Source organism: Elephantulus edwardii, unplaced genomic scaffold (assembly GCF_000299155.1).
Source record: "Elephantulus edwardii isolate Elephantulus edwardi_28Jun2011 unplaced genomic scaffold, EleEdw1.0 scaffold00121, whole genome shotgun sequence".
In the NCBI taxonomy this organism is placed as follows: Eukaryota; Metazoa; Chordata; class Mammalia; order Macroscelidea; family Macroscelididae; genus Elephantulus; species Elephantulus edwardii.
The window spans coordinates 345,517-368,257 of NW_006399871.1; the positions used below are offsets into that span (position 1 = coordinate 345,517).

General features: G+C 52.7%; 1 protein-coding gene across 1 annotated transcript in view; it reads left to right on the forward strand.

The window, feature by feature from the left end:
* The window catches only part of CACNA2D2 (calcium channel, voltage-dependent, alpha 2/delta subunit 2), a 163,051-nt gene that overhangs the window by 23,168 nt on the left and 117,142 nt on the right, over nucleotides 1–22,741 (forward strand). The window contains exon 2 of the mRNA XM_006892862.1: nucleotides 8,832–8,913. Coding sequence (XP_006892924.1) covers nucleotides 8,833–8,913 — 81 coding nt within the window. The 5' untranslated portion in view covers nucleotide 8,832. The remainder of the gene's footprint in view (nucleotides 1–8,831; nucleotides 8,914–22,741) is intronic.

The window sequence follows — 22,741 nt, forward strand, 5'->3', positions numbered from 1 at the left end:
TGCCTGTGTAATACGAGGTGACTAGCTGCGGAGCCTTATTCCACTGTGAATCAGCTGAGCGAGCGTGGTGCTGGCTCTGCCTGGCCTCAGTTTCCCCTGTGAGGTATGAGGCCAGCACTGACTTGTCTCCACACTCTCAGCCTGAGACCTGGAGTGGCTTGGCCCATTTCACCCCTCAGGAGTAAGTGACCTTGACCACACTGTTGTCCTCTGCTAACCCCTTTTGCTTCAGAGGCTGTGATGAGGTTGGGGAGGGGACTGCCCTGGCCTTTGAATCCTGAAAGATACTAAAGCCTAGCAGTCTGCTCTCCTGAGATGACACACAGGAAGGACACAGATCAGAGGTGACCCTGCCCCTCCCAGTACAATCTCTTCTCTGCACTGGGCCTCTGAGGCTGCACGGGGGCAGGGGGGGGCGGCTACAGGCCACCTGGACCCCCAGTCTTAGGGGAAGGCACAACTACGCCTTGTTCAGTAAACTGTAGTGAGCAGTCCCTTACCGTCCCCTTTCATGTGGCAGCATTTTCTACCCAATTTCTCTTTGGATCCTGGAAGGTGACAGGATGGTGAATTTTATGTCCATCTTCAAGATGGGAAAACAAAGGCTTACCTGGGTATACATCTTGTCTCAGAAGAGGTAGAGACAGACATAGGTGCTTAATTCAGGAGCATAGGTGCTTCTGCCTGGGTGGTCAGGGCAGGCCTTCGCCTGAAAGTAGCCCTGGAGATGTCACCATATTGGGTGCATCCCCAAGCTTGGTGGTATATAGCAAGGCTAAGGCCTTGGGGAGGGCTGGCTGCCCTCTGAACTTTAGGTGAGCATTGAGGGGAAGCCCCCTTCAAGGCTGAAAGGAGAGATGGCACTTTGCCCACGCACCAGCTAGACTGTCCCAGGAACAGGAGAGCGGAGCATAGCTGTTTTCTCAGCCTGGCTCTCTTGGGCCCTTCATGTCTGTCTCTCTGTGTCTCTCTGTCACTCCCGCGTCCCACTCTTGCCCTGTCTGTCTTTCTTTCCCGTTTAGAAGGCCTCCAAGTCACCAAGGTAGGAAGTGGCAGGCCATCTGAAATATAATCAGAATAATTAAATAGCACTTTATTTTAAATCATTGCCTCCCTCAGAGCGGGGAGAATAATTGGCCAGCCTGTCACGAGAGAAGCAAGAGACCTGTGGGTTTTCAGCTGCCACAGCCCCAGAAATGTTCTAACCACACACACCCCCACACCGCCATTGCCAAGTTCGGTTCACAGTGCCCTTGGCAGCAAGTGGCCTGTGTTGTGCCTGCTTCTCATCACTCTTACCTGCCCCCACCCTAGCCCAGTCTTGCCTTGCACACACCCCTCCTCCTGGCCCACCCTCAGCTCTGGATAGATGCCTTGCAGAGCTGTAGGGAGGGCTGTGAACTGTGGATTCCCAATGGAGTGGGGCTGTCAGGTTGACTGCCTGGTGGAGGTGGTCTGCAGCTGCAGGCCTTTGATGCCTCGCTACATGAGTAGCAAGGAGGCTTCTCAGCAGCACAGCCTGGGGGCCCCATCAGCTTGGCTTTCCTGGAGATCGGCAGCCTGAGGCTGCCTGGAGACTACTGGGAAAACCTCTCTTCATCTCCATCCCCTGCCTCCCGCCTCTCCCTGGGCCTGCCCCCGCCTGCTCTTGCACTGAGCTCCCCTCCCTCTCCTCTCTGCTGGGTCCAGCCGCCCACACCCACCCGTGCCCTCTGAGGGTGAACCTGCAGTGTCACCTGTCTCTGGTTTTTTGATTTGTTTAATTATAGATGAGTTTTCTGCATAATTTATTCCAAAAGCCTGGATTATACTGTACAATTAAATCACATTCTGATCAACAACTTCTCGTATAAAATTAACAACTGGCAACAGTTTAATCTGTGCCGCGGCATCGGCACTGGGGCTTTTTCCTTTCTTCCCTCCTTCTCCTTACCTGTCTCCTCCCCCATGGGTCTGGCTCCCTCCCCCTGCCCTCCCCACCTCCCCACCCCTTCTTCCTCTCTCCTCTAAGGCCGGTGGCCCCTCTTTGCTATCCCTCTCCTCCTCCACTCTGAATATTTGCATCTGGTGTACTGGCTCCTCCCCCAGCACTTACTCCCCAACATCAAATCAGGAGGCCCTGTCCTGAGTGATCAGCTGTTGGACCTGGGACCCTCTGAATCAGAGCTAAAGTAGGGGTCCCCAGCCCAGCTCTGTATCCCATATACGGCTTTGTCTGGTAGAAACACCCTCTTTTCTTTCATTTACTCCTCTTCCTTCTGACTGGATTCTGTCCCCACAGTGGTGTGTGTCATAGACTTTATATCTTCCCCATTGGTTGGAACATGCTTGTGTGTCACTGTTTTGCACACACTCCTGGCCTCTCCAGCTTGTGAATCTGTAACCTGAAGAGCAGGGGCTTACAAGGAGCCATTCACTGCTCCCCCCATCGCTACCACTACCAGTAGCACCACAGCCACCACTACAATCTCCATGGTTACCACCATCACCACCACCCCCACCATCACCACCAGCACGAGTACCATCACCACAAGCACCACCACATCACCACCCCCCACACCACATCAGCAGTATCACCACCACCTCACCACCACCAGCACCACATTACCACCATCACCATCAGCAGAACTAGCACCAGCACCACCAATTACCCTTGAATCTATTGTGACTCCTCGTGGCTCCATGTGTGTCAGATTAGAACTGTGTTGTGGAGGGTTTTCAGTGATTACGCATCTGAAGTTTGGAAGTGAACAAGGATGACTGAGGAAGAATCAACGCCTTTGAGTTGTCTTGGAGAACAGTACAGAGGATTCCATGGACTACTTAGAAACGGTGCAGCCAGGATGCTCCTTGGCAACAATAGTGAAACTTCATCGGACATACTTTGGGAATGTTGTTAGGAGAGTCTAGTCTGTGGAAAAGGACATCATTCTTGGGAAGGTAAAGGGTCAAAAAAGGAGGAAAAGACCCTCAATGATATGGGTTAATACAGTGACCGCAATGGCGGGCTTTGTGTGTTAGAGATGATGAGAGTGGCACAGGATAGGGCAGGGTTCAGATCCATTGTTCATAGGGGTGCTGTGAGTTTTAGTTGACTTATTGGCCATTTTTTTGTTGGTTTGTTGTTGTTTTTCCCCAGATATAGATGGCCATTAGAGGAATTGTCTTCTAAAACATGCTCCTTCTCCCCAAATACAGTCTTTAGAGCTCTTCTTAGAATTTGAGGGGATGAACTTCGCACCTTCAGGGTTTTCTTGTGGATTTGTGATTTGCCTTCATGTACCTTCAAGTCCATTAAAACTACTCCTCCAAACAGTCGTTATCATTGCCATTTACACATAGGAAAGCTGAGGTTGACAGCTGCCAGAGGCAGATTCTCCCTGAGACTTTGCATAAGCAGCCTTGTCCCAGCTGAGTCTGCAAGGGTGAGGTCAAGGAGCTGATGGATGAGGCCTGCACCCAGGCTTCAGCTCGGTAGGAGCCTCAGTTTTCCTGTCTGTAAAATAGGAGCACAATGCCTGCACCTGCCTGGGCGTGGGCACATTGGAGGACATGGTGTCAGTCAGCAGCCTCTCGCTCCACATTCGTCCTCCTATCTGCAGCAGCCTGGCTGCACGTGCCTCCTCTTCACTGTTTTGCTAATTTGCCACTTGGAGATAAGCAGTGTCATCTCCATGAAGAGCATGGAAAATTACAGGGAGATCAGTAGCCAGGTAGCCATCGGGTGGGTCTCTTGAGTTGATAGTTTGACCGGTGGGCAGTAGTCTGGCCTGGAAGATGTTGGCAGAGTTAAGCACTTGGGCCTAAATTGGTGGAACTCCTCATAGTGTTTGTCTGCCTTTGATCCGGCAGGGCTGTGGGTCCTGGTGCACCCCTGTCCTTCCACAGTCCACACTATTCTGCTGGAAGGGAGCAGGACCCTGCCCGGCCACAAGAGGCCTTGGCATGCTAGGTGGTTTCTCCAGCCTTGGGGCAAGATCATAGCACCATCTCCTCCTGGTCTCCTCTGTGCCCTTGTGTCACCCCCTTGGAGCCGACACTGGGACACAAGCCAAACCCTGGAACCCACAAAGTCACAGCTCTGTGACAGAGCAATGAATTATCCATCATGTTCTTTTTAACTCCTGGACACACATATTGCCTTCCTAATTGAGTTTGTTTTAGGTGAATAATCAGGGTAACTTGTTTTTCCTGGCACTGTGCTGACAGGTCTGGGATGTACCCCCTGAGGGCCCAGGGTTATGGGCTGACTCGGTCCTTAGAGGGAGGGTGGATGTGCGGTGTCCTGATGAACAAAGGTGAGCTATTCCCAAAAGCCCATGTTGTTGTTGTTTTTGTTAGGCCGTCAAGTGGACTTCGACTCACAGTGACCCTGTGAACAACAGGCCTGAACCTTACCCTGTCTTGAGCCATCCTCACGATCTCTGATGTGGTCAGCCTGTTGTTAACTGTCACTGTGTCAGTCCGTCTTGTTGAGCGTCATCTTCTCATCCCTGACCCTCCACCTTTCCCTGCATGATGTCTAAAACAATTCGGAGTAGGAATGGGGAGAGTGAGTGAGTGAGTGAGTGAGTGAGTGAGTGTGTGTGAGAGAGCGAGAGAGAGAGAGCGCAAGAGTGCAAAATTTGGCTCTTCTAAAATTAACTTAGGGTTGAAGCACTGTTTTTTAGGTGAAATAATGGTGAGTATAAGGAAAAGCATTTCAGAGAGGATGAGGATGGTACCGGACAGGGCAAGGTTCAGATCTGTTGTTCGTAGGATTGCTATGAGTCATAGTCTACTCAATAACACATAACAACAATAATATAATAATGTCCTGTCTGAGCAAAATAAAAACTTGGCACCCATGTCTGTTCTCCTAGTTAATTTTTTAAAACTTATCTGTGAAGGCCTATAGGCGTCCGCCGCCGGGGGTGGGGTCAGTGGTGTGCTGGGAAATTATTACAGTGCACTTCCCTGGGAAGAAAGCCCTGGTATATAGCGTTTGCCAATTCACATGGTATAAATACTCCCACTTTGGCCGATTTCATCTTCCCAGGATGACTTCACTGTCAGCTCCTGAAACCCAGTGCAAGCTGACTCTAGCGCTCTCTCGATCAAATTGTACATCCACCACTGTCTGTACAAATGTCCTCGGACAGGCCATTTAACTTCTCTGTGCATCATTTTCTTCTTCTGCAAGTTGGGAATGAAAATGATTGCTTCTTCTTGAGGGTTGAAACAAAAGACTAGACTTTCTGGAGCCACAGAGGGTGGGAGAATCCCTGAACTTTTTGTCCTGAGAAAAATCTTTTAAACCTTAAAACAAAAATATTCCTTAGTATCATCTTAAAACTAAACAAAAGTTTCACTTGTAACTAATGAGTGAAGCTCTGTCTTGAGCTTTATGCCTTTAAAAAGTAAAAAGGATGTAACAGTTTAATTTCTTCTTTATTGTGATTGTAATGGAAGTTTTTAAAGAAATTAGCTTTCATTCACTTATTTATACAGGTTCGTTCCCCTTCCCTCCCCCTTCATTTCCTCATGCGTGTCCTTTACCTACTCACAATGTCATGTTTGTTCTTTTCAGAATTACCTTCCCTTTATCTATTCCAATGCCATGTTTCTTGTCTATCCATTTCTTCCTGCTCTCCCTGCCTTTCCCCGACCCTTCATTCTCTTGATTGATAACAGTGGTCTTGTACCTCACTTGTGCCTTTGTGACGGCATTAATTCACTCACCATCAAGTCTTCTGGACTCATCCATATAAGTGTTTTCCACATCTCCATTGTTTTTCCATGGGGTCTAGTACTGTGTTGTGTGGATGTCCTGTAGTTTCTCTATCCATTTGTTTGTTGATGGATGGTTGGGCTGCTTCCATCTCTTTATGATTGTGAACGGCGCTGCAATAAACATGGATTTGCATACATCTATTTGTGTCTTATCGAGCATTGTGCTTTTCAAAGAACTGTCTATGTGGGATCAAGAGGGAGTTCTGGGGTTTAGTACTTAACAAGTTGCGCTGCTAACCCAAAGCCCATGCCTCTGTGGTGGTTCGAATCCACCAGCAGCTCTGTGGGAGAAGGATGGGCCATCTTCACTCCTATGACTTACAACTTCAGAAACCCAATGGAGGACCAATTAGAGTAGATTCCAACATGATGTGGGGCGGGGAGGGGGGGAGAGAGAGAGAAGAGGAAGGAGAGAGAGAAGAGAGAGGTGGGATCAAATTGATAAGCAAAATACCCACACTCAACCCACTGTCATGGAGTCAAACCAATTCATAGTGATTCTATAGGACAGAGAAGAAGTACCCTGAGGGTTTTCAGATACATTTATATTGACACAAATTCCCTCATCTTTCTCCCTCACAGCCATTGGTAGATTCGTACCTCCAGCCTTTAAGTTAGCGACTCAATGTTTACTCCATTGTGACGCTGGGACTCCTTAAATGTACAACAGCAACTCAAAAGATTAGATAGTAGATAGAAGACTTAGGAGGCAGGGGATGGATGTTAATGGAACAACTCAGTAAAGGAGAGTGAAAAACAACTTGAAGAATGTACACAGTGTCACTGACTTGTACACGGAGTAGTGATTGCATGGTGTTGGTTTTGCTGTGTGTGTGCTCAGCACCAACAAAATAAAAGGTAAAGCAAGGAGAGCAGCTGACACACCCCTCTACCTGGTGTAGAGAGAGCACACTACAAGTCGTCGCGTGAATTACTAACCTCATGAATGATTATGATTGGCATTTTGTCCTCTGGACCAGTGAGTGGTGAGGATCAGGGTCAGGGCCAGGCAGAGCTAATGATGTCCCTTGGAGATGAGCTGACAGACTCTGTACTGGCCTGTCCCAGCATTCGCCTCCAGCGCTCCGTTTCAGAAGCACAAAACAACCACCTGCTACATTAACCACTCACCGCTAGGGCCACGTGGCCAGTGCCTGGGGGACAGAGGCCAGGCCAGGCAGGCTGTCCCTTCTCAGCAGGGCTTGCCCTTGCCAGGCTGGTGGCTGAGAGCTGCTTGCCCGTCTCAGCCCAGCCGGCAGCCAGGCCTCCACCCTGGCTCAGGGTTAGATTTTGACCCCCACAGTTGGGAGCGGAGGTGGGAATCAGGCTGTGGCTCGGCCGGCAACAAGCCGAAGCTAATACCTCTTTCTTTTGATGTTGATTCACCCACCACCCCCCATCATAGTCCTGACATTCAGCTTGGCAAATTGCAATTAGTGGTCTGCCCGCCTCCTGCTCTGAGTTCCCATGCCAACCGACCCGGGCACACAATGGCATGAGCCCAGCCCTCAGCCATAGGCCTGAGGAAGGATGCGGGGCAGGGGGCCAGAGTAGAGGTCTGGGCAATTCTGACCTAGTGAGCTAGAAGGGAGTTGAATCTCCGAGCAACATCAGAGAAGGTGGCAACTGAAACACAGTCACTTAGAGCCTGTGGATCCTGGGTTTCTCTTCCAGCAGCCGGAGGGGTTGACATCACCCCACCTCACCTGTGCCCTGTCAGCTCTGATTGATCTGGGGCTTGTCTAAATCTTTGTGGTATTTCTCCTATGTTCCCTCCCTAATGGAGCCTCTTGCAAAATAGGAATGAAATCGAGAAGTTGAGGTACAGTTTTAGCTGCACTAGGGTACCCCATAGGGAACTCTGGTGATTTGATTGCTCTACCAATCCAAAGGCACGCAGTTTGAATCCACCAGCTGCTCCGTGGAAGAAAGATGGCTACTTTCCCTCCTCCTGTGCGATTTACTGCCTCTGAGAACTCTCTCTCTCTCGAGTCAGCTGTGTGTCTGTTCCGACTTGATGGTACATAACAGGGAGCCATGGTCATAGTAGAGAATGCCTTTGGACATGTGGCAGACATCTCTGTGACCTGGCCTGGGCAGGGACAGTGGAATCTTGGTCAGCTGATCTGGCACTGCCTTGAAGCGGTGGAGAAATCCTCTGGGGGTTTGAATGGCTTCGGGGATCTTCCTCAGCCGCTGTCTGTGTCCATGTGGGGTAGGAATGCAGGGTCATGTGACCACCTGTCCATCCTGATCACTCACAGCGTTAGGGGCCCGGTGCTGCATCCCGAACCTGCCTCTTCTCGTGTATCTTCATGACATCCTAAGAGGTGGCTTCACACCCCAGAGGAGGAAACCAAGTCACAGATGGACTAAAACAGGGTGAGAGGAAGACCTGCTTGAGATAGTGGCTCAGGTGAAAGATTTGTGGGACCTGCCAAACTCCAGAAAGGGACGAGATGGTCTGAACTGGACCCCTGGGCAGGACTGCACTGATGAGCCCCATGCTTATGGGGTGCAGAAGGCAAGCTAGACATCCATTGCTCAGAAGGGTAGCGACCTACCCTGGGGTCACCCAGAGACTTGATGCTGGCAGCAGACTGGTACTTCTTTCCCCTACCCAGCCCCAGTCCTGCCTTGGGGACAGAGACTCTAAGAGCCAGTGGGACCACGCCCAGCCCACTCCTACCCTCCCTCATCCCAGTGTCCAGAAGTTCCAGGTTCAGAAACGAGACATCAATGGCTGGCTTTTCACGGTGAAAAATGGTCTCCCTGCAGGCATCTTCGAGCCACTGAACTCCCTCAGTGCATTTCAAATACAGTCCTCTCTCCTCCCTGGCAGTCCCACAGTGACGGAGAGCCTGGTGGCAGAGTCCGGGCCACCAGGTCTGGACTTCAAAGGGAAACCACAGGCATGCTTGGGGCCTCGCCTCTCCTTCTCCTCCAGTGAAAATTGGGCTCTAAGGGGTGGCTGTCCCCGGTTGCTTCTGGACAGCCGGGGCTGGGCTGTTCCCACACCAGGTGGCTCCTCCTGACATCTCTCTCCTCTCTGCACACAGGATGCAGCACTGGGCCCGGCGCCTGGAGCAGGAGATTGATGGCGTAATGCGGATTTTTGGGGGCGTCCAGCAGCTCCGAGAGGTAAGCCAACTCCACTTGCGTTCCCTTCAGGGACCCTCCTCCAAATGAGAATTGGCAGGGTGGGAACGTTCAGAAATAAGGAGCAAGGGAGATTTGGCATTATGGAGGGCACAGGGCCTAGATTAGGGATAGATAGCTCTGGTGGCTTAGTGGTAAGGAATTGTGCTGCCAACTTAAAGGCACATGGTTCAAATCCAGCAGCTGTTCCACAGGAGAAAGATGAGCAAGCAGTCTCTTCCTGTGCAATTCACTGACTCTGAAAACCCATTGGAGGGCCAGCTCTGGGTCCCTTCTGACTCAATGGTGAATGACAACGATGGTATATGAAGATCCTGCTGTGAAGGCAGGCAAGGGGAGGTCTCCAGGAAAGCAGAGGATCCATGGAGTCTTGATCTGCTCTTCCAAAGGTCACTGTGCTTAAGCATGTCACAGGCCAGCTCTGATGGTGACCTTGTCTCTGTGAGGTGCTCATGGGGTCCTCCCTAGCAGGGCCCAGATGGATAAGGTTTGCATCTGAAGCAGAAGTTAAGGTGGAAGGTCAGGCCCGTGAGGGTTCAGCGGATGCAGCTATGCCCAGACGCTGATGTGGGAGGAGCTGCCCGTGGAATGAGTGCCACAGCCGGAGAATGGTGCTTCTGGCTCGAGGCAGCTGTAGCAGTGAGTCGAGTCGGGTTGGAAGCCCGCACTTGGAAGGATGAAGGATCAAGAGGTGGGAGGGGTGATTGATTAGGCACAAGCGACCACATTCATCCTGAGAGATTATGTTAATGTTTGAAATAGTGATGTACGGAGCAGACCATCCGTCACCCCCAGAAGGCTGCAAAATGTGTCGCTGTCAGGCCACAGACTCCTGAGCTGTCGCTCTCGATGTGAAAACGCTGACAGTCAGAGAGCTGAGCTTTGGAGTGGTGTGAGCGAGACCTCTGGGGTACACATGGAACTTTGAGGATCTCGTTGCTGGGGTGCTGGGCAAGAGGTGCTGATCAGAGTAAGCAGTGGCATTAGGGGGATAGATTCTGCTGAGGGCCAGCCCAGGACTCCGGAACAAACAAAGGCATAGGTGGGGCTCCGCAGAGTCTAGGTTCAGGCTCGCTGATTACATGCCCTGTCATGTTCTTGTCCTGGGCCACAGTCCCCAGGTGTACCTTCTATAGGGCAGGGGTGATGGGGTCTTTCCTTGTGTGCACTTTGTGCCTGCACCTTGGGGCTAGCTCCTGGCAGGGGCCACAGTGAGTGTGCTGACATTGGCTGGGAAGGTAGAGCCTCTGGTGCATGATGGGACTGATGAGGGGGTGGGGGTGGCTAGTGAGGCCATATAGAGCTCTGGTGGTCCAGCAGTAAGGAGTCGAACTGCCAACCCAACGGCACAAGGTTCAAATCCACCAGCTGCTCTACAAGTGAAAGATGAAATGACAACAAATAAGGTAGTAATGTGGAAGGAGTCCAAACCCAGAGGTGTCCAGACCATCAAGAAAGATGCTTTTTGGGGTTCTCACTGCAGGGGAGCCAGTCAGAGCCACCAGTTTGCTGGGCGTCCTCCTCCAAGTGGCCCAGCATCTCTGAATATCCCTTCCCTGGTCCTGGGCTTGATTCACACTAGCCCTCATCCCACTCTTTTCCTGTGAACACTTCAATGACTCACAGAAGCCCTGGGTGGCCAACAGAGCTTTCTAGAGAAGACACAGTCAGAAAAATTATTCCAGAACGGGAGTCCATTTAAGCTCAGGCACTAACCAGGTCTTAAGTGGACACTGCTGAGGACAGCCGTGTAGTAAAAAGGATCGTTCCCCAGAACATGCATTACGTGTCTTTCCAAAGTTTGTATAGGCACATGAGATGCACCCCATGTGAGGAGTTAGCCATGCATGTGAGTCAAGAATCCTCCATGATTCGATCATGTTGTTCATTTTATAACTCTGGACAGCACAGACCCTGAAAATTTGCCAACAAGAAAATAATGTACAGACTTGCAGCCCGAGACTTGGATCTGTCTGAACCATTGGGCTTCCTGGGTACCGAGGACCAGAGGTGGACTCCAAGCTCAGGGTGCCCCCTTGCTCCTCTGGGCAAGTTCCAGGCCCTCTTTGACCCTCGTTCTTGATCCTTAGTGTGGCTGGCGTGTCTGGTTAGGGCATGGGCAAGATTTCTAGAAATCAAATTTGAATTCCCTTGACAATCATTTCTATTCTCTTCCTTCCTGATGGCATTTGAGTGATTCCAGACACGTGTGCCAATGAGCACATCTTTCTCCCACCACCCCCACTTGCCCAGCAACAACCAAGGTCACACAGCTGGCTTGTGGCAGAGCTGGGGGCTTGGACCTGGGGTTCTAACTCCTGTTCAGTGGTGCTGTACCACCTCATGGTCCAGTGGACAGGATGAGCGGGGCCAGGGAGGACCGGCCAGACCAGGCCGTGGCTGGTATGACTGTTGCCTGCACAGCAGGCAGAAGAGAAACGCTGACCTGGCCTTCCTGGCTCCTCCTGGCAGCCCCTCTGCCTGCAGACGGCTGCCAGCTCTCCAGCGGCTCCATGTCCTGCTCCAGTTTTTTTCTCACCTGCTTCCTCAGCCTCTTACTTCCCGCTGACAGCTCTGGGGCTACTTCTTGGCAAGAGGCACTCTGGCAAGGTGGGCGGGGGGGAAGGGTAGTTGGGAAGATGTAGAGAAAGAGGGCAACCCCACGGGAGGAGGAAGGAGCCAATGGGTCATCTCTCCATCCCCCATGATGCTCTGCAGACACGAACCGAGCCACCACCATGCTCTTTCCAGTGCACGTGGAGGGCCCGTGTGCCTGGCCTGTGCCCAACTTTGAAGGCTTAGGAGGGTGGTTGGAGCTGAGCCCTGACCCAGCTGCGATGCTCCTGGGGCCCCTGGCACCAGCTCGGTTAGGCTGACACTGCAGCTTGGCCCCCACTGGAGCTGCACAGTCTTAGGTTTCTCTGAGTTGGTCTGAGCTGCCACCCAGGCACCAGCTCAGGTGGTTCTGGCACCAAGGCCCCTCTGGCCTTTTTCCTCTCCAGCCCTCTCTGCCTGCCCCTGTTCTGGGGGCACCCCCTCCCCAGAAAGAAGCTGCCAGCCACGAGGGCTGGCAGCTGCGAGGGTGCGGAAACTGCAGACAGTGGCTTCTGGGAGCATTTTCCCTGCCTTGGCACTTTTTCTCCTCTTGACCTCACCAAGCCCCAGGGGACATGACTGAGTGCAGGACTGTGGACCGTTTTACAGGTTGGAAATGGTAATACACTGTGACTCCATTGTATCTCCTCATTTGTACCCAAGATGACCAACCCATCCACTCAGTTCAGCTCGTTGTTACCGAGTTTACATCAGCTCATCGCTGACTCTCCAGCGGGTTTTCACAGGAGGCGATTGCCTGTAGAAGAGACTCATATAGGGGAGCTCTGGCAGCCTAGAGGTAAGACGCTGTGCTGCAATCCCGAAGGCATGCAGTTTGAATTCCACCAGGTGCTCTGCAGGAGAAGGATGGGTATTCTCCTCCTGTGCGATTAACTGCCTCTGAAAACCCCCCAGAGAGGGTCAGCCATGGGTTAGTTGGTTCTGACTTGATGGTACACAACAACAGCAACAACAGGGGCTGATACGTCATTGCTTCCCCCACGCATAGCAAGACATTACCTGAGTCACATCTTCCAGCTACCTTCAGTTTCCCCTACCACCCCTGGCCACTCCTGTCCCCCCTAACAGGTGAAAAAGGTGTGAACCCAGCATAGCTAGCCCTATCCAGAGCCCCTGAGGGCTGTAAGTGATGTCTCTTAAGCCCCTTCTCCACCCTCCCCCATCAGCACCATATTGTCCCCCTCCCTGGGGGAGAGCAGAGAGCATATGCTTGGGCTCTGAGCTCATTTACATAATGAGACTGATCAGGATGAATAATTCATCAGGTGCCTGGGGGTTTGTGGGGGCGGATGTGGAGACAGTAGGTCTCCCCACTCTGAAGCCCTGGTCACTTTGATGGGTACAACCAGGGACCCAACCCCTCTTGGTTAGGTAGAGAGGGGACAGCCCTGGAGTCCTTGTGAGATAGCAAAGCAAGAGAGTTCATGGTCAGACATGAAGAAGAGCCAGTGGCTTGTTAGGTGCTGCAGTGCCGAGATGAGTTCTGACATCATCCTTTGATGGTCTCTGTGGAAGGGAGTGAGAAGATCTGCCTGGGGTTAAGTCGGGGTGAGGACAGGGCTAGGCTGGAAGCAGGGGCTCAGGAAGAGGTCCTCTGAGAGGTGAGACTGGAAAGGATGTATCAAGGCAGAGGAGGGGGCCTGGTGCCTGCCTGAAGGAGCCACTTCCCCAGGCTAGAGACTCCAAATCCATATTCCTGACCAGAACTCTCTCACCTCCCTTCCCACTGCTGCGATTCAGGACGAATGGGAATGGCATTTCTGAATCTGTGACGGCACCACAGTCCCACCTCGTCTCATCCGCCCCGCACCCGTCTGCTCAGTGCTTCCTGGGAATGTGTAATTAATATTTGCAGAGCTTCACATCTGGTGCTGGCTCTGGGCGTGGACCAAAAAAGCTGGTCACGTCAGGGCCCCTTTCCCGTTGGGCTCAGGGAGGCGGGGCTGCGGCCCCTATGCAGGTGCCTCTGAGACAGGCTCCGCCCGAGCCCACCACTTGAAACCTCAGTTCCTCATACACACACACTCACACGCTGGCTCTCGGTGCACTGCGGCCAGCACCTGTCCTGAGAGGGCCAGCAATGTCCAAAGGTGCTAGGAAACCCAGAGCCTGGGGCAGGAGAGAAGAGGTGACCCGGAGACAGAGACAGGCAGGCCTGGGAGTGCCAGGTAAGGTAGGTGAATGCTTTGGTGACCTTAAACCCCATAGTTTATCAGATCCCAGCGGTTACGTGCACCCCAAAAGGCAAACCTGTAGCTCTGTCGCTAAGAGAACCCCCACCCACATGTGGGCTGTTCAGCTGAAATGCTCAGAGATGGTTAGAAATGGTGAAGGAGCCTCACCCAGCCCACCACAGCCCCTCCCCAAGGTTGCTGCAGCCCCCACACCCCTCCCAGCGCCGTGGTATAGCCCCGCCCTCCATCCTCTGCCTCCAGCACCCTCCCTTGTGCACCCTCCCTCCTGCCATAGTAAATGATCAGGATGTGGGGCACGTTCCGGGGTGGGGGCGGTGGGGGGTACGGGTGTGAAATACGTTGCTGGGTAGGGATTGCTGCCGTTCGCCTCCCTAAAAACCCACATATATTATTCTTTAATGGAAAGTTAATTGTCTTATTATTCCCTCCATATGGTCCTCTTGCTCGGCACCCAGCGGGGATGCGCGGGGCTGGGGGGGAGCACTCTGGGAGGGTGTCTGAAATGCACTGAGGACGCCATTTGTGCCATAATGGGGTACACAGGGGGGCGGGTGCATGGGAGCCTTCCTGAGCTTACCTGAGCCCCTTGTTTGTCCCCTAGCAATGCCTGCCCCCCACTTTCTCAGGCCCTACCACAGTTGGGAGCCGGGTGGCCTCTTCCGACACCCTCCCCCACTGTGAGTTTTGGGAACCCTTTTCCTGAGCACTGCTTGGGGGGGGCAGAGTCAAAGGGGCAGTGGTTACCGCCCTTGTGCTTCACCCCCACCCTTGTACCCACTGTTGCCTACAGGAGAAAATTCCATTTTTGAGAAGCTTTTAAAAAACTGTTTCATCTGTAGCTGGAGCTTCTGCCTGAGGGTCAGCTGCCTGGCTTGGTCTCCTGTACCCCTTCCTTGTACACCCCCACAGTGGAGAGACGTCTAGGGGAGTTGCCCTGAGATGTCTGCCCCAGGGATGCCAGCTCCCATTGGCCATACCTTCCATAGGCACCAGACACCCCACCCCAGCAGCTCCTAGACCACTGAGGTGGGTGCTGGCCCCACTGCTCTCTCAGTTCCCCCCCTTCCCCACCTTGTCTCATTCTTACTCACTGAGGACAGGAGGATAGTGGGTCAGAACAGCCACCAGTAAGAGGGACGTGGCATGAGCTGGTGGTTGGACCTTTGGGTGATTCAGTGCCCCTCTTCCTGGAGGTTTGTGGGGATAACTGGGGTAGGGACCCTGCTTGGCAGTTTCTAAGATAGTCCCAGCAGGGAATTGTCACCTCGATTCCTGGGAGGTCTTGAATGTTGACTGGGTGGGCTGAGGTGAGAGGTGTTTCAGGTGGAATCAGTGCATCGTATGTCTGGTGGTGCATGCGTGGGGAATAAAATGGTTATCTGTTTCCAGCGTGGGCTGAGAGGTCAGACCAACCGCCAGGCTAGTGTCGCTGTATCCTTCCTCTGCCATGAGGTCATGGTCCATTCCCAGGTGTTGGGGGGACTTCTTAGAAGGGATCGGAGAGAGATTTGACATATGTTCTGTCTTCTAGCTGATGAGGGACCTGCTTGAGGTCCCACAGTTGATAAGTGGCAGAGCTGAGACTTGAACCCATAGCCTGTGCCCTGGGCTACAGCTGAATGGTGAGTGGTGAGCAGAGTTAAGGGGCAGGAAAGGCCAGGTTGTGCTTTTGCGTGTTGGAACCTGGAGTGCAGTGCTCTACTTCTCTGAGCCTCAGTTCTCCCATCCATGAAATGGGTATCTGGGTTGTCTTACCCTCATGGGGAGTGTCTTAGTTTCACAATCCTACTATAGAAGAAATATTGCAAGCAGATAGGTCTGACAAACAGAAATTTATTCTCTCATAGTTTAAGAGACAAGAAGTCCAGATTCAGGGCTGCAGCTCTGGGCGAAGCTTACTCTCTCTCCTGGTTCTGGTGGGGAGGATTTTCCATCTGTAGGCCCAGCATTCCTTGGGTATCTCCTGGTGGGTTAGCACGCTCTTCTCCTAAATCTAGGAGATTCCCATGCAGAGGGATGCATTTGGTGGTAGTGAGGCCCCTCTCTTCTCCTCGCTTCTCTTTCCTTTCATCTTTTAGAGGAGAAAAGGAATGGAGCCTTGGTGGCACTGCTGTTAAAGTGTTCCACGCTAACAAAATGTTCTGTTCAATAAAAATAAAAATGTTCTGTTCAAACTTCCAGCCACTTGACAAGAGAAAAGGATGTGGTGGTCAGCTTCTGAAAAGATCTGGCTTGGAAACCCTGTGGAACAGATCTGCTGTCCCGTGGGGTCTTCTGTGGCCAAGGGTGTGACCTGAATAAGGCATTGATTTGAGAAACACCCTATTTGAAACCCACCTCATTAATAGAGTTGTTGGAGGTTGAGGATTTACAACCCATCACCAAATAGAGTCTGTCAACGTGTTAGCTCACGAAATGGAGGATAGCTGCACAACACTGGGAATCAAGGCCTCACCAACTTGACATATATTTTGGGGTGACACAGTTGAATCCATGAACTCAGTTCAGTCTATGTCTCAGGGAGAGAGGAGGGTCTCAGAGGAGGAGAGAAAAGGAAAGGCTTTAGACAGAGTCCCGCATAATAGGGGTCCCTTTATGCTCCCCGCCCTGTCCTACCAGGGGTTGGCCACAATTTTGGAGAATCCAGATACCCAAAGTATCCTTACCACCCAGCTCCACCCAGGAGCTTGGAATTTGGCTATTCCTTGCTGACCATGACATCTTTTTAGGGAATTTGACCAGGAAAGGAACGGGGCCACCAGGTGGGGGACAGACTTAGAGAAACAGATCTTTGTGGGTCAGAAAAGGGTCTGTGGTCTCTTGGGCCAGCAATCCAGGAAGCCACTTGCAGAGGTATCTAGGGGGAGGTACAAGGACGGACCACCCCACCACAGGATCCACACTCCCAGGAAAGGCCCCCTGAGCCTGTTTCTCAAATCAATCAACTAGTGAGAATGGACACAGGGAAAGGAACAGGGCCTGGCTGGCCCTATGGGATAGAAGGTGTATGAAACCATCAAATTCTGTCTGACCCCTGATACTGGCCCTGGGAAAGGAGAGGTTAGTGGGTCAGGTGATGGAGTGAACGGGGCCAGGAGTAAGGCTCAGGGTTTCTTTCTGGGGTGCAGCTCCAGGAACTGCTAGAAGGTTCTCTGCTTGGGCGAGGGGATCCTTCCCAGGATTTTAATGTTTAAGGGAGAGGTGTCTCTAAAGTGGATGGATTGCCCCTCAGCCCTTCCACCTCAGAAATATGGGAGGCTTGTCTGTCTAGCTTTTCTGATGTAGGACCCCATGCTTGGGGAGGGTGCCCTGATGCATGTGCTGGCCTCTGAGGCCCTCCACTGGGGACCTCAGAGAGACTGACTTTGCAGCACAACTGCTGGGGGTCTCCTCTGACAGGGACCTAATTCTTCTGGCTTTTTGAAGAGAAACCAGACTCTGCTCCCCTGCCATCCGTCTCTAGAGTGATGGGACAGCCATGTCCAGAGCCTAGATGCTCACGAGCTAGGGAGGGGGAACGGGGACGAGAGTGGCGTGGGTTTCCATGCTGGGCCCACGGGGACAGCTGACCTGAGCTGAATGCCTCCCAACCCCCACCCCTGTCCACTAGCTAGATCAGTGGCAGCCACGGGGACACTTGCCTGAGATTCATGGAGCCCTAAGCACTTGACGGAGGCAGAGAAGTAATTGGTTTTGACAAACCACAGCCGGCCCTGGGGCGGCCTGAGCAACATTTACAACGACGACCAGGCAGAAAACGGAGGCTCAGCGTGGCCTCCTGCAACCCTCTCTGGGCGTGGCTCCCCTCTCCTTGTGAGCAGGCTTTAGTGTTTGGACTACCTGGGTACCTCATAGTTTGGGAGACAGGAGCTGTCCTACTCTGTGTGTGGATGGTGAAAGTGAGGCGGGGGTTGGACCCTGAACAAGCTCTCAGGGCACCTCTTTGTGCATCACAAGTGACTTGCATGCTGAGCCTTCTAGCAGGAGGAGGGGAGGGAGAGGCAGTGAGAGACCAGACTCCACCCAGAGGATGCAGAGTCTGGGTGGAGAAGCAGGCTGTGAACATGCACACAGGTGCACATGTACACATACATGCCTGCACGACACACACATGCACATCCATGCCCACAAGGCTGGCATGGGGTAGATGCACAGCTAGTAACTCTTCAGTGGATGGATAAAGGACAGGCACCAGCAACTGAGAAGGTAGAGATCAGAGCTCTGAGGATTCCATCCCAGAGAATCCTGGGACTCATCCCATAGACTGCCAAGAGAACAGGTATGTCTCAGAGAACGAGCAGCCAGGGTGCTCCTTAGAGGCAAGGATGGGGACACGTCGTCTCACACACTTTGGGTATGTTGTTAAGAGGCACCAGTCTTTGGAAAAGGACATCCTCCTGGGAAATGTGGAAGCTTAGTGAAAGAAAGGAAGACCCCCAGGAAGCTGGATTGACCCAGTGACTGTAACAGTGGGCTCAGGTATATGAGAGATGGTGAGAATGGCACAGGACAGGGCAAGGTTCCAATCTGTTGTTCACAGGGTCACTATGAGTCGTGCTCGACTTCGTTGCCATCTGGCAACAACAAAAATGGGGAAACTGAGACTCCGTGCTTCAGGACAGAGTCTCGGTGCCAGCAGCCTGGGAAAGTGCGCTGTCGTGGGGTCAACCAGCACTCGTCCTCATATTATTTGGGAGACAGCAGAGGACCCTGATGCAGAACTGACTGTACGAGGTTTACTGGTGGCCCACACACAACTGGGGCCCAGAGAGGCTGGGCTTTTCCAGGGGAGCCTTGAAGGCCTGGGCCAAGGAGTGTAGTTTTGGGCAAAGAGAGTGGGGAGTCTCCCATAGTCCACCCTACCATTCTCCACTCCCAGATAATCTCTATTTCCTCCCTCTTAACACCAAGCCTCTCCCCAGCTTTAAAACTAGCCCATAGCTCCCTTCTTCCAGAACCTCCCCTGAGTATACTGCTCCCCACTCTCCTATTTCTGCATTCCTGGAACTAACTAGAAAAGGAGTCTGAGGCACTTCTGAGGGGGCCCAGTCTGGTCTCCCTATTCCATGGGATGAAGAGTTTCTGTTCAGAAGGTCAAGGTTGTGCCAAGGTCTCCCAAAGGCCAGCTAACCATGGCCCATCAGACCTGAAAGGCACTTGACCTCTGTCCTCTGGCTCACTGGAGACACTGTCCTCGATCTGCTGAGGCTGTGTCAGGTGGAATGAGGACCAATCATAGCGTGCATGTGGAATAGACTGCGTGAGACCTGTAGGAGTGTGTGTATGTGTGTGCATGCATGCGGAGAGACTGCGGGAGCCTGTGTGTACATATGTGTGTGCGTGCGGCACGTGGGAGTGTAAGCAGGTCGCTGCTTGTGTCTGTGAAGGAAATGTTTGAGCTTGCTGTGCACAGCATGGTGTGTGTGGGGGTGTCTGTGTGTGACCAGGCACACGCGTGCACATGTGTGAGAGTGTGGTGTCGTTCGTGTGACCCCTGTATGTGATATCATGATGTGTGCACGCATGTGTATGTGGATGAGAGTACGCGACTCCATGTGCTGTGTGTAGAGGTGTGAGCAGACGTGCGTGTGGGGCGGCTGGGGCTGGGAGGAGGCAGGTGCTGAGAGCTCTGTGTCACCCGGAGCAAGCGAGAACTACTTAACTGATTAATTAGTGAAGCCGAGAAGTCTCGGTCGTGGGTGAGGAGCTCACATTTGCACACACCCCTGTCCCTGTGCATAGCAAGCAGCCCTCCGAGTCACTCTGCCTGACGCTGTACTCAGCTGCCCTGCAGCGGGGAGGACAGGGCGGGCTCCCCAGTCAGTCGTGGATCTGTGGCCTCGCACCCCAGTGCACCCTGGGAAGGGAACTGGGAACCAGTGACTTCTCCACTGGCAGCAGCACCCTTCTGCATGCAGTGCTCATTGAATCTGCATGGGGAGGGCACCCAGGTCCTGGCACGCAGACACAGGTGTAGGAGCCTCTTCTAGGTCCTGGGCCTCCAAGTGAGGGGGACCTCCCCCGAGAGTTTTCAGATGAGTCAGGACTCCCTGGGCTCAGACAGTAGCCTAGTTACCCCAGCCCAGTGCACCTGTGACCATCAGTGGGAATCACATTGTTACAATCGTAGCTGTTCTGTGTCCTCCATTCTCCCAGCTCCTGGGGCATCGGTGGTGTCTGTCTAGCTTATCCCTGAATCCCAGAGTCTGAGCTAAATGCAGGCCCACCCCCCAGACACAAACTGCCCCCTCAGGGACCCCCAGGCTCTGCAGCTGCACCGCATCCCCGAGTGGAGAGACCTGGAAGCTGGGTCAAGTGGCCGTCACTTGCCTCTTGATCAGGTGCTCACTGAGGAGCCTTCATTATACTCCATCTAGAGGCTCAGAATAAATTGGTGTGTGGTGAATGTATTCTTTTTAAAAAGAGGGACTTTCACACTGGGGAAAACTTTTTAAAAAGAACATTTATATAAAAAGCAATTACTGTGCCAGTAATTTATATGTATTTTACCCCTTCCATGGCTGCCTTTGTGTTTGAACGTGACCACCTCCCGGGCAGCTGCAGCCCGGCTCCACGGCCTCGAATCGGGAGCCTCCCACCCACTCTCGTGGCTTCCTTCTCCAGGAAGGCATGGGATGCAGGCCCAGGCCCAGCAGGGGCCCAGGCACGGGCAGCACGGCTGGATGGATTTATGTTCGAAACTCGAGTGCTTTGGAAATTTCCTCCTCGAGGAGTCTCTATCCCGAGTTGGTCCATTGCAAGCTGGCCTGGCCTTTTGAGCCCCTCCTGTCCGTGGCCGGGCACTTAGAGGCACCTGCTTCCCGGCAGCCTCGTGGCTGTTTGATGAGGGAGGAGGTGGCAGTGTGGGAGCAGGTATTTCCCTCCCGAGGAGGCACTAACGGGCACCCTGCTTCCCCAGCCATTATTGCTCTTACACTCGATGCATTATGTAAATTGTCTCCGTTGCTAAGTGGTGGAGCAGCCACTCAGGGGAAACAGAGGGAGCAGGGTCTGGCGCCTTTGGGGGGGAAGGTAGGAGTCTGGGCCCTTAAAATCTACCTTTCTGCTTCAAGGAGAAGCTGACAGCCTCCCAGTGGTGACTACAATTTTGTGGGGGCAGTGCCTGTGCCCCCACAGCAAGCAAGGGGCTCCCAGGGGGTCAGGTGGGCTCCTTTAATGGACAAGGCCTCCCACCTCTAACTAGCCCTCAGAGTAGGACACACCCCCCCTTTTGGCCCAGGGGGACCTGCTTCTCAACCTGCAACTGTTTTACCAGCAGCTGGGCAATTAATTGGACTCTCGTCACAGAGTCTTCTTAGGAAGCCTTTGAGAAGCTGGAGAAAGTCCCCTCTGGCCATGGATCCTGGAGAGCCCCTGGTAACCTGGGGGTCCCCCCAGGATGCACTCAGTGAGCTCAGTATATACAAGTGTGGGTTTGGGGTCAACCCCACATCCTCAGGCACCAGCCTGGGTCTCAATGTGATACAGAGATCATAAAGGTTTCCGGACTAAGACAAGGCCAGGATGACAGTGGGGACTGTCCTGGAGAACCTGCTTCATTTACTGTCTGACCTTTTGAGACATGTGACCTCAGGGGAAAAGTGACCCACCCAGGGACTCAACATCTCACTCTCCAAACCGCCCTGGACTCCTCTCACTAGGACTTTTATTTTCCATGGGACTTGCTGGTGACTAACTCACTTGTTCTCTTCTCTCACATTCCACCCCATTAGTCCCCGAAATAGGATGCCTGTCTAGTGCAAGGAGGTACCACTGAGTTGAGGGGCCAAAATTAGTGTGGTTCCAGAGCGGGTATCAAAATTGACAAAGACATTCACAGTTCACCTGGCTGGCCCCTCCTGAGATACCCACATCCCTGTTCAACCCAGGCATGGCCACCTGATCTGGGCACAAGTTTAACTGGAGGTTCGTGCAAAAGCTGTTTATTTTGCAGCCCACATGGACAGTATAAAAGAGTTGGAGCTCTTTTCTCATCACCCAGCCATTGTCCTTGTCACTCCTGGGAGTGGCTTCATCAACTCTCAGGCTGCGGGGGACTGCTGCCCCTCAGCTTGTTTTCAGGTGACTCTCAAGTCAGGAAATGTGGAGATGGGGGCCTATCGGTCCCCCAGACCAGATTATTTCAGCAGCTTAGTCTAAGGCACCTGGTCTCTAACAGCAGCTGCTCGAGGAACTTCAATCATACAGACTTTCTTTTCAGGAAGAGTAAACAGAGGCGATGATGTCCACAGAGTATGTCAGCTGCTGCCCTTTGGTCGTCCCTGTCAAAGCCTGTCAGTTCTCTGCCCCTGACTCCTGCCTGTCGACGTTCTTCTCTGTCTGTCTGCGTTCTCTGTCTACGCTCTTCTCCCCTCCCTCCTTCTCCGCTTCTCTCCCTCCCACTCTCTCTCTCTTTTTTTCTTTCTCTTACATTTTTAGACGGATTTTTTAAATTTAGGCCTTCTAATCAACACTACACACGCACGTGGTTTAAGAGTCACTCTCTTACCAGACGTGTTGTGTTAGGAGCTGAGCAGCCCCCCTCCGCTCCATTTCCGCGTCCCCAGAGGCTGTCACTTTCCAATCTCTCAGCTCCATATCTCTAAATGACATACTTATGTCGCTACTTCATGATTGTTCAGTTTTAGGCATTATCCGTGGACATCCCACTGTGGGAGAGGAGAATTTAGCTCTCTTACCTCCTCCTCGCCACCCATTCCCCACAATCCTATCCCTCTTCCTCTCACCCTTGTCACCCTGTGATGTTAGATCAGGACACAGTGTCCTGACCAGGCGAATGCTATTCAATTCAGAGCTGTCTGTCCTGGTAAGTGTGTATGTGTGGTTACTCTTCCTTCTGGGCATCGTTTTCTCTCTCCCCCCCCATCTCTCTCTCCCCTCCTCTCTCTCTCTCTCCCCCTCTTCTCTCTCCCCTCTCTTCATTCTCTCTCCTTTCCCCCCCTCTCTCCTCTCTCTCCTCCTCCTCCTCCTCTCTTTCT